This window comes from Chiloscyllium punctatum, chromosome 24, assembly GCF_047496795.1.
Source record: "Chiloscyllium punctatum isolate Juve2018m chromosome 24, sChiPun1.3, whole genome shotgun sequence".
NCBI lineage: Eukaryota > Metazoa > Chordata > Chondrichthyes > Orectolobiformes > Hemiscylliidae > Chiloscyllium > Chiloscyllium punctatum.
The window spans coordinates 63,779,488-63,794,753 of NC_092762.1; the positions used below are offsets into that span (position 1 = coordinate 63,779,488).

At 39.3% G+C, this 15,266-nt stretch overlaps 1 protein-coding gene across 1 annotated transcript in view; it reads right to left on the reverse strand.

The window, feature by feature from the left end:
* Window positions 1–15,266, reverse strand: part of LOC140494637 (uncharacterized) — a 90,928-nt gene that overhangs the window by 60,998 nt on the left and 14,664 nt on the right. Inside the window, exons 18-49 of the mRNA XM_072594035.1 lie at window positions 15,074–15,208; window positions 14,509–14,667; window positions 14,024–14,188; window positions 13,575–13,721; window positions 13,085–13,255; window positions 12,615–12,764; window positions 12,179–12,313; window positions 11,614–11,772; window positions 11,129–11,293; window positions 10,680–10,826; window positions 10,190–10,360; window positions 9,720–9,869; window positions 9,284–9,418; window positions 8,718–8,876; window positions 8,233–8,397; window positions 7,784–7,930; window positions 7,294–7,464; window positions 6,824–6,973; window positions 6,388–6,522; window positions 5,822–5,980; window positions 5,337–5,501; window positions 4,888–5,034; window positions 4,398–4,568; window positions 3,928–4,077; window positions 3,492–3,626; window positions 2,940–3,098; window positions 2,455–2,619; window positions 2,007–2,153; window positions 1,530–1,688; window positions 1,045–1,209; window positions 594–740; window positions 105–275 (exon numbers count right to left, since the gene is read on the reverse strand). Of these exons, the coding sequence (XP_072450136.1) occupies window positions 105–275; window positions 594–740; window positions 1,045–1,209; window positions 1,530–1,688; window positions 2,007–2,153; window positions 2,455–2,619; window positions 2,940–3,098; window positions 3,492–3,626; window positions 3,928–4,077; window positions 4,398–4,568; window positions 4,888–5,034; window positions 5,337–5,501; window positions 5,822–5,980; window positions 6,388–6,522; window positions 6,824–6,973; window positions 7,294–7,464; window positions 7,784–7,930; window positions 8,233–8,397; window positions 8,718–8,876; window positions 9,284–9,418; window positions 9,720–9,869; window positions 10,190–10,360; window positions 10,680–10,826; window positions 11,129–11,293; window positions 11,614–11,772; window positions 12,179–12,313; window positions 12,615–12,764; window positions 13,085–13,255; window positions 13,575–13,721; window positions 14,024–14,188; window positions 14,509–14,667; window positions 15,074–15,208 (4,956 nt within the window). The remainder of the gene's footprint in view (window positions 1–104; window positions 276–593; window positions 741–1,044; window positions 1,210–1,529; window positions 1,689–2,006; window positions 2,154–2,454; window positions 2,620–2,939; window positions 3,099–3,491; window positions 3,627–3,927; window positions 4,078–4,397; window positions 4,569–4,887; window positions 5,035–5,336; window positions 5,502–5,821; window positions 5,981–6,387; window positions 6,523–6,823; window positions 6,974–7,293; window positions 7,465–7,783; window positions 7,931–8,232; window positions 8,398–8,717; window positions 8,877–9,283; window positions 9,419–9,719; window positions 9,870–10,189; window positions 10,361–10,679; window positions 10,827–11,128; window positions 11,294–11,613; window positions 11,773–12,178; window positions 12,314–12,614; window positions 12,765–13,084; window positions 13,256–13,574; window positions 13,722–14,023; window positions 14,189–14,508; window positions 14,668–15,073; window positions 15,209–15,266) is intronic.

Below are 15,266 nucleotides of genomic sequence, written 5' to 3' on the forward strand. Positions count from 1 at the left end.
AATGCAGGAATATTTTGACTTAATCCAGCAAATTCTCATTATGCAGTTTTCTATTGAATGTAACCAAAGTTAATGTACATATGGAATTTTTTATTTCCACTGACCAGTTGAAGTAGTGCCCTGTGTTGTTGAAGCTGTTGTCGATTCCACTGCTGATGTTGAAGCGGAGCTGCTTGCAGTTGTTTGTGCTGTTAAACTTGTTGGTGCAGGAGTTGATGTTGTAGTCACTGTCTCAGTCGTGGTCTCTGCACTGGGAGTCGAGGTTCCTGGAGTGACTGTGAAAAGTAAATAATAGGTTTGGTCAGGCTATCAGGCCATTTGGAATCGAATGGTGCAAATGTTCACCCATCTGATAATTTGGTATATTATTTTAGAACCACGGTTTATGAAATTTTGCAGCACGATAAATATATAAAAATTGAAGCTTGTGAAATGCACCACCAACAACCTCTACTCCTGACACCTGCTGTGTCATAGAACTAAAAGTAGATGTGGAAGAAATGTTTTTTTAAACTTCCTGAATTTCTTCAGTTGCTACACTGGATTTCAATCAATCGGGTGGAACTGGCGATAATTGTATATTGCAAACTCACCACTTGTCGTGAGCAGTGATGTTGAGATGCTTGTCGATGCTGGAGTGGAGGTCACGGTGCTTGTTGCACCAGGTGGGGTAGTTGATGCAAGAGTTGATGAAGAGGTTGCCAGTGCAGTGGTTGTCTCTGTACTTGTAGTTGATGTTGCTGTTGGTGCAGTGAAAGTAGAACATGCGATTCAGATAGGTGTACAAGGAAAACCATACACACAAATGTGTTTTGATTTACAAACTGAATTGATTTATTCACAATGAGAGATGTAAAGCTGCTTTCCAAAGTTCATTGGGAAAGACCAAAATGAGAATGTGAATCTGGCAAACCAACTATCATCTCAGTAAAATTACTGGAACGTGAGAACAATATTTGTTGTTTCTTCCTTGACTTTATGGACCAAGTACTGCTCAAATTGAGATATTAATATATTGCAACACAAAGGTAATAGGATTCTCACCAGTTGTTTCAGGTCCTTGTGTTGTTTCGGTTGTTGTGGATTCAGCCGCAGGAGTTGTAGTGGAGCTGCTTGTAGTTGTTGATTCAGCTGTACTGGTGGACGCAGCAGTTGATGTCGAACCTGGTACTCCAGTGGCGGTCTCTGTACTTGCAGTTGATGTTTCTGCTGTTGCAGTGGATGAAATTAATAGCATCATTGACAAGTACATTGAATTTGTCTTAGTATTTTCAGTCATGTATCAATTTACACATTGCCTGAATCTGCAATAAGTCTTAGCTATTCGAATTGATCCAGTGTATAATGGTGGGATGATGTCACATTGAAACAGAAGTGGAAAGAAAATTAATGTTTCTCATCTATGTTCTCATAATTATGAACAAAACTGCAGTAATATTTTGACTGATTCCAGCAACTTCTCAGAATGCAATTTTGTGTTGAATGCAACCAAATTTAATGTACACATGGAATTTTTTATTTCCACTGACCAGTTGAAGTAGAGCCCTGTATTGTTGAAGCTGTTGTCGGTTCCAATGCTGATGTTGAAGCAGATGTTTGTGCTGTTGAACTTGTTGGTGCAGGAGTTGATGAAGTAGTCACTGTCTCAGTCGTGGTCTCTGCATTGGTAGTCGAGGTTTCTGGAGTGACTGTGAAAAGTAAATAATAGGTTTGATCAGGCTATCAAGCCACTTGGAATTGAATGGGCAAATGTTCACCCATCTGATAATTTGGTGTATTATTTTAGTACCACAGTTAATGAAATTTTTTAAGGATGATAAATATATAAAAATTGAATCTTGTGAAATGCACCAGCAACAACCTCTACTCTTGACACCTGCTGTGTCATAGAGCTAAAAGTAGATGTGGAAGATTAGTTTTTTTAAACTTCCTGAATTCCTTCAGTTGCTACACTGGATTTCAATCAATCAGGTGGAACTGGCAATAATTGATTATTGCAAACTCACCACTTGTAGTGAGCGGTGATGTTGTGATGCTTGTCGATGCTGGAGTGGAACTCGTGGTGCTTGTTAAACCAGGTGTGGTAGTTGATGTAAGAGTTGCTGAAGAGGTTGCCAGTGCAGTGGTTGTCTCTGTACTTGCAGTTGATGTTTCTGTTGGTGCAGAGAAAGTGAGACATGCGATTCAGATAGGTGTACAAGGAAAACCATACATAGAAATGTGTTTGGATGTACAAACTACATTGATTTATTCACAATGACATGTAAAGCTGCTTTCCAAACTTCATCGGGAAAGATCAAAATGAGAATGTGAACCTGGAAAATCAACTAACATCTCAGTAAAATTACTAAAATCAGGGAACACCATTTATTGTTTCTTCATTGTGTTTTTGACCAAGTACTGCTCAAATTGTGGTCTTAATATATTATAACACAAAGGTAATAGGATTCTCACCAGTTGTTGTGGGTGCTTGTGTTGTTTCGGTTGTTGTGGATTCAGCTGCAGGGGTTGTAGTGGAACTGCTTGTAGTTGTTGATTCAGCTGTACTGGTGGATGCAGCAGTTGACGTAGAACCCGGTACTCCAGTAGTGGTCACTGTACTTGCAGTTGATGTTTCTGCTGTTGCAGTGAATAGAATTAATGGCATCATTGAAACTTACATTCAAATTGTCTTAATATATTTAAAGATGTGTTAATTTACACATTGCCTTTATCTGCAATAAGTCCTTGTTATTCTAATTGATCCGGTATCTAATACTGGGATGATGTCCCATTGAAACAGATGCGGGGTCAAAATTTATGTAACTCACTTTCATTCTCATAATTATGAACAAAAGTGCAGTAATAATTTGACTGAAACCAGCACCTTCCCTTTATGCAGTTCTGTATTGAATGCAACCAAATTTAATGTACATATGGAATTTTTTATTTCCACTGACCAGTTGAAGTGGTGCCCAGTGTTGTTGAAGCTGTTGTCGATTCCACTGCTGATGTTGAAGCAGTTGTTTGTGCTGTTGAACTTGTTGGTGCTGGAGTTGATGTAGTAGTCACTGTCTCAGTCGTGGTCTCTGCACTGGTGGTTGAGGTTTCTGGAGTGACTGTGAAAAGTAAGTAACAGGTTTAGTCAGGCTATCAGGCCACTTGGAATCGAATGGTGCAGATGTCCACCCATTGTATAGTGTGCTAGATTCTTTTACTACCACAGTTCGTGAAACTTTGCAGGACGATAAACATATTAAAATTGAAGTTAAAAATCACACAATACCAGGTTGTTGTGTGATATTTATCTTTATACACCCCAGTCCAACACTGGCATCTCCGAATCTCATGAAATGCGCCAAGAACAACCCGTATTCTTGAGACCTGCCCGATCATAGACCTAAAAGTCGAAGCGGAAGAATTGTTTGCTAAACTTTCTGAATTCCATCAGATACTACACTGGATATCCATCAATCCGGTGGAACTGGCGATAATGTTTATGGCAAACTCACCACTTGTAGTCAGCGGTGACGATGAGATGCTGGTCGATGCTGGAGTGGAACTTTCGGTGCTTGTTGCACCAGGCGTGGTAGTTGATGAAGAGGTTGCCAGTGCCGTGGTTGTTTCTGTACTTGCAGTTGATGTTTCTGTTGGTGCAGTGAAAGGAAGACATGCGATTCAGATATGTGCACAAGGAAAACCATGCACAGAAATGTGTTTTGATTTACAAACTGCATTGATTTATTCACAATGAGATGTAAAGCTGCTTTCCAAACTTCATCGGGAAAGATCAAACTGAGAATGCGTACCAGGCAAATCAACTAACGTCTGAGTAAAATTACTAGAGTCTGGGAACAACATTTATTGTTTCTTCATTGAGTTTTTGACCAAGTACTGCTCAAATTGAGATATTAATATTTGACAACACAAAGGTAATAGGATTCTCACCAGAAGTTGTAGGTCCTTGTGTTGTTTCGGTTGTCGTGAATTCAGCTGCAGAGCTTGTAGTTGTTGATTCTGCTGTACTGGTGGACACAGCAGTTGACGTAGAACCCGGTACTCCAGTAGTGGTCACTGTACTTGCAGTTGATGTTTCTGCTGTTGTGGTGAATGGTATTAATGACATAATTGAAACTTACATTCAATTTTTTAAAATATTTTTAGTTATGTATTAATTTACACATTGCCTTTATCTGCGATAAGTCCTCACTATTCTAATTGATTCAGTATGTAATGGTGGGATGATGTCTCATTGAAACAGAAGTGGGAAGAAAACTTTTGTAACTCACTTTCGTTCTCATAATTATGAACAAAAATGCAGCAATATTTTCACTTAATCCAGCAAATTCTCATTATGCAGTTTTCTATTGAATGTAACCAAATTTAATGTACATATGGAATTTTTTATTTCCACTGACCAGTTGAAGTAGTGCCCTGTGTTGTTGAAACTGTTGTCGATTCCACTGCTGATGTTGAAGCGGAGCTGCTTGCAGTTGTTTGTGCTGTTGAACTTGTTGGTGCAGGAGTTGATGTTGTAGTCACTGTCTCAGTCGTGGTCTCCGCACTGGGTGTCGAGGTTTCTGGAGTGACTGTGAAAAGTAAATAATAGGTTTGGTCAGGCTATCAGGCCATTTGGAATCGAATGGTGCAAATGTTCACCCATCTGATAATTTGGTATATTATTTTAGAACCACGGTTTATGAAATTTTGCAGGATGATAAATATATAAAAACTTGAAGCTTGTGAAATGCACCACCAACAACCTCTACTCCTGACACCTGCTGTGTCATAGTTCTAAAAGTAGATGTGGAAGAAATGTTTTTTTAAACTTCCTGAATTTCTTCAGTTGCTACACTGGATTTCAATCAATCGGGTGGAACTGGCGATAATTGTATATTGCAAACTCACCACTTGTCGTGAGCAGTGATGTTGAGATGCTTGTCGATGCTGGAGTGGAGGTCACGGTGCTTGTTGCACCAGGTGGGGTAGTTGATGCAAGAGTTGATGAAGAGGTTGCCAGTGCAGTGGTTGTCTCTGTACTTGTAGTTGATGTTGCTGTTGGTGCAGTGAAAGTAGAACATGCGATTCAGATAGGTGTACCAGGAAAACCATACACACAAATGTGATTTGATTTACAAACTGAATTGATTTATTCACAATGAGAGATGTAAAGTGCTTTACAAAGTTCACTGGGAAAGATCAAAATGAGAATGTGAATTTGGCAAATCAACTAATATCTCAGTAAAATTACTGGAATGTGATAACAATATTTATTGTTTCTTCCTTGACTTTGTGGCCAACTACTGCTCAAATTGAGATATTAATATATTACGACACAAAGGTAATAGGATTCTCACCAGTTGTTGTGGGTCCTTGTATTGTTTCGGTTGTTGTGGATTCAGCTGCAGGGGTTGTAGTGGAGCTGCTTGTAGTTGTTGATTCAGCTGTACTGGTGGACGCAGCAGTTGATGTCGAACCTGGTACTCCAGTGGTGGTCACTGTAATTGCAGTTGATGTTTCTGCTGTTGCAGTGGATGAAATTAATGGCATCATTGATACGTACATTCAATTTGTCTTAATATTTTTAGTCATGTATTAATTTACAAATTGCCTGAATCTGCAATAAATCTTCGCTATTCTAATTGATACAGTATATAATGGCGGGATGATGTCGCATTGAAACAGAAGTGAGAAGAAAATTAATGTTTCTCATCTATGTTCCCATAATTATGAACAAAACTGCAGTAATATTTTGACTGAATCCAGCAACTTCTCAGAATGCAATTTTGTGTTGAATGCAACCAAATTTAATGTACATATGAAATTTTTTATTTCCACTGACCAGTTGAAGTGGTGCCCTGTGTTGTTGAAGCTGTTGTCGATTCCACTGCTGATGTTGAAGCAGTTGTTTGTGCTGTTGAACTTGTTGGTGCTGGAGTTGATGTAGTAGTCACTGTCGCAGTCGTGGTCTCTGCACTGGGTGTCGAGGTTTCTGGAGTGACTGTGAAAAGTAAATAATAGGTTTGGTCAGGCTATCAGGCCATTTGGAATCGAATGGTGCAAATGTTCACCCATTGTATAGTGTGCTATATTCTTTTACTACCACAGTTTGTGAAACTTTGCAGGACGATAAACATATGAAAATTGATGTTAAAAATCACACAACACCATGTTGTTGTGTGATTTTTAACTTTGTACACCCCAGTCCTACACCGACATCTCCGAATCATTAAAATTGAATCTCGTGAAATGTGCCAAGAACAACCTGTACTCTTGAGACCTGCCCAATCATAGACCTAAAAGTCGAAGCGGAAGAATTGTTTGCTAAACTTTCTGAATTCCATCAGATACTACACTGGATATCCATCAATCCGGTGGAACTGGCGATAATGTTTATGGCAAACTCACCACTTGTAGTCAGCGGTGACGATGAGATGCTGGTCGATGCTGGAGTGGAACTTTCGGTGCTTGTTGCACCAGGCGTGGTAGTTGATGAAGAGGTTGCCAGTGCCGTGGTTGTTTCTGTACTTGCAGTTGATGTTTCTGTTGGTGCAGTGAAAGGAAGACATGCGATTCAGATATGTGCACAAGGAAAACCATGCACAGAAATGTGTTTTGATTTACAAACTGCATTGATTTATTCACAATGAGATGTAAAGCTGCTTTCCAAACTTCATCGGGAAAGATCAAACTGAGAATGCGTACCAGGCAAATCAACTAACGTCTGAGTAAAATTACTAGAGTCTGGGAACAACATTTATTGTTTCTTCATTGAGTTTTTGACCAAGTACTGCTCAAATTGAGATATTAATATTTGACAATACAAATGTAATAGGATTCTCACCAGAAGTTGTAGGTCCTTGTGTTGTTTCGGTTGTCGTGAATTCAGCTGCAGAGCTTGTAGTTGTTGATTCTGCTGTATTGGTGGACACAGCAGTTGACGTAGAACCCGGTACTCCAGTAGTGGTCACTGTACTTGCAGTTGATGTTTCTGCTGTTGTGGTGAATGGAATTAATGACATAATTGAAACTTACATTCAATTTTTAAAAATATTTTTAGTTATGTATTAATTTACACATTGCCTTTATCTGCGATAAGTCCTCACTATTCTAATTGATTCAGTATGTAATGGTGGGATGATGTCTCATTGAAACAGAAGTGGGAAGAAAACTTATGTAACTCACTTTCGTTCTCATAATTATGAACAAAAATGCAGTAATATTTTCACTAAATCCAGCAAATTCTCATTATGCAGTTTTCTATTGAATGTAACCAAATTTAATGTACATATGGAATTTTTTATTTCCACTGACCAGTTGAAGTAGTGCCCTGTGTTGTTGAAACTGTCGTCGATTCCACTGCTGATGTTGAAGCGGAGCTGCTTGCAGTTGTTTGTGCTGTTGAACTTGTTGGTGCAGGAGTTGATGTTGTAGTCACTGTCTCAGTCGTGGTCTCTGCACTGGGTGTCGAGGTTTCTGGAGTGACTGTGAAAAGTAAATAATAGGTTTGGTCAGGCTATCAGGCCATTTGGAATCGAATGGTGCAAATGTTCACCCATCTGATAATTTGGTATATTATTTTAGAACCACGGTTTATGAAATTTTGCAGCACGATAAATATATAAAAACTTGAAGCTTGTGAAATGCACCACCAACAACCTCTACACCTGACACCTGCTGTGTCATAGCTCTAAAAGTAGATGTGGAAGAAATATTTTTTTAAACTTCCTGAATTTCTTCAGTTGCTACACTGGATTTCAATCAATCGGGTGGAACTGGCGATAATTGTATATTGCAAACTCACCACTTGTCGTGAGCAGTGATGTTGAGATGCTTGTCGATGCTGGAGTGGAGGTCACGGTGCTTGTTGCACCAGGTGGGGTAGTTGATGCAAGAGTTGATGAAGAGGTTGCCAGTGCAGTGGTTGTCTCTGTACTTGTAGTTGATGTTGCTGTTGGTGCAGTGAAAGTAGAACATGCGATTCAGATAGGTGTACCAGGAAAACCATACACACAAATGTGTTTTGATTTACAAACTGAATTGATTTATTCACAATGAGAGATGTAAAGTGCTTTCCAAAGTTCACTGGGAAAGATCAAAATGAGAATGTGAATTTGGCAAATCAACTAACATCTCAGTAAAATTACTGGAATGTGAGAACAACATTTGTTGTTTCTTCCTTGACTTTGTGGCCAAGTACTGCTCAAATTGAGATATTAATATATTGCAACACAAAGGTAATAGGCTTCTCACCAGTTGTTTCAGGTCCTTGTGTTGTTTCGGTTGTTGTGGATTCAGCCGCAGGAGTTGTAGTGGAGCTGCTTGTAGTTGTTGATTCAGCTGTACTGGTGGACGCAGCAGTTGATGTCGAACCTGGTACTCCAGTGGTGGTCACTGTAATTGCAGTTGATGTTTCTGCTGTTGCAGTGGATGAAATTAATGGCATCATTGATACGTACATTCAATTTGTCTTAATATTTTTAGTCATGTATTAATTTACAAATTGCCTGAATCTGCAATAAATCTTCGCTATTCTAATTGATACAGTATATAATGGCGGGATGATGTCGCATTGAAACAGAAGTGAGAAGAAAATTAATGTTTCTCATCTATGTTCCCATAATTATGAACAAAACTGCAGTAATATTTTGACTGAATCCATCAACTTCTCAGAATGCAATTTTGTGTTGAATGCAACCAAATTTAATGTACATATGGAATTTTTTATTTCCACTGACCAGTTGAAGTGGTGCCCTGTGTTGTTGAAGCTGTTGTCGATTCCACTGCTGATGTTGAAGCAGTTGTTTGTGCTGTTGAACTTGTTGGTGCTGGAGTTGATGTAGTAGTCACTGTCGCAGTCGTGGTCTCTGCACTGGGTGTCGAGGTTTCTGGAGTGACTGTGAAAAGTAAATAATAGGTTTGGTCAGGCTATCAGGCCATTTGGAATCGAATGGTGCAAATGTTCACCCATTGTATAGTGTGCTATATTCTTTTACTACCACAGTTTGTAAAACTTTGCAGGACGATAAACATATGAAAATTGAAGTTAAAAATCACACAACACCATGTTGTTGTGTGATTTTTAACTTTGTACACCCCAGTCCGACACCGACATCTCCGAATCATTAAAATTGAATCTCGTGAAATGTGCCAAGAACAACCTGTACTCTTGAGACCTGCCCAATCATAGACCTAAAAGTCGAAGCGGAAGAATTGTTTGCTAAACTTTCTGAATTCCATCAGATACTACAATGGATATCCATCAATCCGGTGGAACTGGCGATAATGTTTATGGCAAACTCACCACTTGTAGTCAGCGGTGACGATGAGATGCTGGTCGATGCTGGAGTGGAACTTTCGGTGCTTGTTGCACCAGGCGTGGTAGTTGATGAAGAGGTTGCCAGTGCCGTGGTTGTTTCTGTACTTGCAGTTGATGTTTCTGTTGGTGCAGTGAAAGGAAGACATGCGATTCAGATATGTGCACAAGGAAAACCATGCACAGAAATGTGTTTTGATTTACAAACTGCATTGATTTATTCACAATGAGATGTAAAGCTGCTTTCCAAACTTCATCGGGAAAGATCAAACTGAGAATGCGTACCAGGCAAATCAACTAACGTCTGAGTAAAATTACTAGAGTCTGGGAACAACATTTATTGATTCTTCATTGAGTTTTTGACCAAGTACTGCTCAAATTGAGATATTAATATTTGACAACACAAAGGTAATAGGATTCTCACCAGAAGTTGTAGGTCCTTGTGTTGTTTCGGTTGTCGTGAATTCAGCTGCAGAGCTTGTAGTTGTTGATTCTGCTGTATTGGTGGACACAGCAGTTGACGTAGAACCCGGTACTCCAGTAGTGGTCACTGTACTTGCAGTTGATGTTTCTGCTGTTGTGGTGAATGGAATTAATGACATAATTGAAACTTACATTCAATTTTTAAAAATATTTTTAGTTCTGTATTAATTTACACATTGCCTTTATCTGCGATAAGTCCTCACTATTCTAATTGATTCAGTATGTAATGGTGGGATGATGTCTCATTGAAACAGAAGTGGGAAGAAAGCTTATGTAACTCACTTTCGTTCTCATAATTATGCACAAAAATGCAGTAATATTTTGACTTAATCCAGCAAATTCTCATTATGCAGTTTTCTATTGAATGTAACCAAATTTAATGTACATATGGAATTTTTTATTTCCACTGACCAGTTGAAGTAGTGCCCTGTGTTGTTGAAACTGTTGTCGATTCCACTGCTGATGTTGAAGCGGAGCTGCTTGCAGTTGTTTGTGCTGTTGAACTTGTTGGTGCAGGAGTTGATGTTGTAGTCACTGTCTCAGTCGTGGTCTCTGCACTGGGTGTCGAGGTTTCTGGAGTGACTGTGAAAAGTAAATAATAGGTTTGGTCAGGCTATCAGGCCATTTGGAATCGAATGGTGCAAATGTTCACCCATCTGATAATTTGGTATATTATTTTAGAACCACGGTTTATGAAATTTTGCAGGACGATAAATATATAAAAACTTGAAGCTTGTGAAATGCACCACCAACAACCTCTACACCTGACACCTGCTGTGTCATAGCTCTAAAAGTAGATGTGGAAGAAATATTTTTTTAAACTTCCTGAATTTCTTCAGTTGCTACACTGGATTTCAATCAATCGGGTGGAACTGGCGATAATTGTATATTGCAAACTCACCACTTGTCGTGAGCAGTGATGTTGAGATGCTTGTCGATGCTGGAGTGGAGGTCACGGTGCTTGTTGCACCAGGTGGGGTAGTTGATGCAAGAGTTGATGAAGAGGTTGCCAGTGCAGTGGTTGTCTCTGTACTTGTAGTTGATGTTGCTGTTGGTGCAGTGAAAGTAGAACATGCGATTCAGATAGGTGTACCAGGAAAACCATACGCACAAATGTGTTTTGATTTACAAACTGAATTGATTTATTCACAATGAGAGATGTAAAGTGCTTTCCAAAGTTCACTGGGAAAGATCAAAATGAGAATGTGAATTTGGCAAATCAACTAACATCTCAGTAAAATTACTGGAATGTGAGAACAACATTTGTTGTTTCTTCCTTGACTTTGTGGCCAAGTACTGCTCAAATTAAGATATCAATATATTACAACACAAAGGTAATAGGATTCTCACCAGTTGTTGTGGGTCCTTGTATTGTTTCGGTTGTTGAGGTTTCAGCTGCAGGGGTTGTAGTGGAGCTGCTTGTAGTTGTTGCTTCAGCTGTACTGGTGGACGCAGCAGTTGATGTCGAACCTGGTACTCCAGTGGTGGTCACTGTAACTGCAGTTGATGTTTCTGCTGTTGCAGTGGATGAAATTAATGGCATCATTGATACGTACATTCAATTTGTCTTAATAATTTTAGTCATGTATTAATTTACAAATTGCCTGAATCTGCAATAAATCTTCGCTATTCTAATTGATACAGTATATAATGGCGGGATGATGTCGCATTGAAACAGAAGTGAGAAGAAAATTAATGTTTCTCATCTATGTTCCCATAATTATGAACAAAACTGCAGTAATATTTTGACTGAATCCATCAACTTCTCAGAATGCAATTTTGTGTTGAATGCAACCAAATTTAATGTACATATGGAATTTTTTATTTCCACTGACCAGTTGAAGTGGTGCCCTGTGTTGTTGAAGCTGTTGTCGATACCACGGCTGATGTTGAAGCAGTTGTTTGTGCTGTTGAACTTGTTGGTGCTGGAGTTGATGTAGTAGTCACTGTCGCAGTCATGGTCTCTGCACTGGTGGTTGAGGTTTCTGGAGTGACTGTGAAAAGTAAATAATAGGTTTAGTCAGGCTATCAGGCCACTTGGAATCGAATGGTGCAAATGTTCACCCATTGTATAGTGTGCTATATTCTTTTACTACCACAGTTTATGGATCTTTGCGGGACGATAAACATATTAAAATTGAAGTTAAAAATCACACAACACCAGGTTGTTGTGTGATTTTTAACTTTGTACACCCCAGTCCAACACCGGCATCTCCGAATCATTAAAATTGAATCTCGTGAAATGCGCCAAAACAACCCGTACTCTTGAGACCTGCCCAATCATAGACCTAAAAGTCGAAGCGGAAGAATTGTTTGCTAAACTTTCTGAATTCCATCAGATACTACACTGGATTTCCATCAATTAGGTCGAACTGGCGATAATGTTTATGGCAAACTCACCACTTGTAGTCAGCGGTGACGATGAGATGCTGGTCGATGCTGGAGTGGAACTTGCGGTGCTTGTTGCACCAGGCGTAGTAGTTGATGAAGAGGTTGCCAGTGCCGTGGTTGTTTCTGTACTTGCAGTTGATGTTTCTGTTGGTGCAGTGAAAGGAAGACATGCGATTCAGATATGTGCACAAGGAAAACCATGCACAGAAATGTGTTTTGATTTACAAACTGCATTGATTTATTCACAATGAGATGTAAAGCTGCTTTCCAAACTTCATCGGGAAAGATCAAACTGAGAATGTGTACCAGGCAAATCAACTAACGTCTGAGTAAAATTACTAGAGTCTGGGAACAACATTTATTGTTTCTTCATTGAGTTTTTGACCAAGTACTGCTCAAATTGAGATATTAATATTTGACAACACAAAGGTAATAGGATTCTCACCAGAAGTTGTAGGTCCTTGTGTTGTTTCGGTTGTCGTGAATTCAGCTGCAGAGCTTGTAGTTGTTGATTCTGCTGTACTGGTGGACACAGCAGTTGACGTAGAACCCGGTACTCCAGTAGTGGTCACTGTACTTGCAGTTGATGTTTCTGCTGTTGTGGTGAATGGAATTAATGACATAATTGAAACTTACATTCAATTTTTAAAAATATTTTTAGTTATGTATTAATTTACACATTGCCTTTATCTGCGATAAGTCCTCACTATTCTAATTGATTCAGTATGTAATGGTGGGATGATGTCTCATTGAAACAGAAGTGGGAAGAAAACTGATGTAACTCACTTTCGTTCTCATAATTATGAACAAAAATGCAGTAATATTTTCACTAAATCCAGCAAATTCTCATTATGCAGTTTTCTATTGAATGTAACCAAATTTAATGTACATATGGAATTTTTTATTTCCACTGACCAGTTGAAGTAGTGCCCTGTGTTGTTGAAACTGTTGTCGATTCCACTGCTGATGTTGAAGCGGAGCTGCTTGCAGTTGTTTGTGCTGTTGAACTTGTTGGTGCAGGAGTTGATGTTGTAGTCACTGTCTCAGTCGTGGTCTCTGCACTGGGTGTCGAGGTTTCTGGAGTGACTGTGAAAAGTAAATAATAGGTTTGGTCAGGCTATCAGGCCATTTGGAATCGAATGGTGCAAATGTTCACCCATCTGATAATTTGGTATATTATTTTAGAACCACGGTTTATGAAATTTTGCAGGACGATAAATATATAAAAACTTGAAGCTTGTGAAATGCACCACCAACAACCTCTACACCTGACACCTGCTGTGTCATAGCTCTAAAAGTAGATGTGGAAGAAATATTTTTTTAAACTTCCTGAATTTCTTCAGTTGCTACACTGGATTTCAATCAATCGGGTGGAACTGGCGATAATTGTATATTGCAAACTCACCACTTGTCGTGAGCAGTGATGTTGAGATGCTTGTCGATGCTGGAGTGGAGGTCACGGTGCTTGTTGCACCAGGTGGGGTAGTTGATGCAAGAGTTGATGAAGAGGTTGCCAGTGCAGTGGTTGTCTCTGTACTTGTAGTTGATGTTGCTGTTGGTGCAGTGAAAGTAGAACATGCGATTCAGATAGGTGTACCAGGAAAACCATACGCACAAATGTGTTTTGATTTACAAACTGAATTGATTTATTCACAATGAGAGATGTAAAGTGCTTTCCAAAGTTCACTGGGAAAGATCAAAATGAGAATGTGAATTTGGCAAATCAACTAACATCTCAGTAAAATTACTGGAATGTGAGAACAACATTTGTTGTTTCTTCCTTGACTTTGTGGCCAAGTACTGCTCAAATTGAGATATTAATATATTCCAACACAAAGGTAATAGGATTCTCACCAGTTGTTGTGGGTTCTTGTATTGTTTCGGTTGTTGTGGATTCAGCTGCAGGGGTTGTAGTGGAGCTGCTTGTAGTTGTTGATTCAGCTGTACTGGTGGACGCAGCAGTTGATGTCGAACCTGGTACTCCAGTGGTGGTCACTGTAATTGCAGTTGATGTTTCTGCTGTTGCAGTGAATGAAATTAATGGCATCATTGATACGTACATTCAATTTGTCTTAATATTTTTAGTCATGTATTAATTTACAAATTGCCTGAATCTGCAATAAATCTTCGCTATTCTAATTGATACAGTATATAATGGCGGGATGATGTCGCATTGAAACAGAAGTGAGAAGAAAATTAATGTTTCTCATCTATGTTCCCATAATTATGCACAAAACTGCAGTAATAATTTGACTGAATCCAGCAACTTCTCAGAATGCAATTTTGTGTTGAATGCAAACAAATTTAATGTACATATGGAATTTTTTATTTCCACTGACCAGTTGAAGTGGTGCCCTGTGTTGTTGAAGCTGTTGTCGATTCCACTGCTGATGTTGAAGCAGTTGTTTGTGCTGTTGAACTTATTGGTGCTGGAGTTGATGTAGTAGTCACTGTCGCAGTCGTGGTCTCTGCACTGGGTGTCGAGGTTTCTGGAGTGACTGTGAAAAGTAAATAATAGGTTTGGTCAGGCTATCAGGCCATTTGGAATCGAATGGTGCAAATGTTCACCCATTGTATAGTGTGCTATATTCTTTTACTACCACAGTTTGTGAAACTTTGCAGGACGATAAACATATGAAAATGAAGTTAAAAATCACACAACACCATGTTGTTGTGTGATTTTTAACTTTGTACACCCCAGTCCGACACCGACATCTCCGAATCATTAAAATTGAATCTCGTGAAATGTGCCAAGAACAACCTGTACTCTTGAGACCTGCCCAATCATAGACCTAAAAGTCAAAGCGGAAGAATTGTTTGCTAAACTTTCTGAATTCCATCAGATACTACAATGGATATCCATCAATCCGGTGGAACTGGCGATAATGTTTATGGCAAACTCACCACTTGCAGTCAGCGGTGACGATGAGATGCTGGTCGATGCTGGAGTGGAACTTTCGGTGCTTGTTGCACCAGGCGTGGTAGTTGATGAAGAGGTTGCCAGTGCCGTGGTTGTTTCTGTACTTGCAGTTGATGTTTCTGTTGGTGCAGTGAAAGGAAGACATGCGATTCAGATATTTGCACAAGGAAAACCATG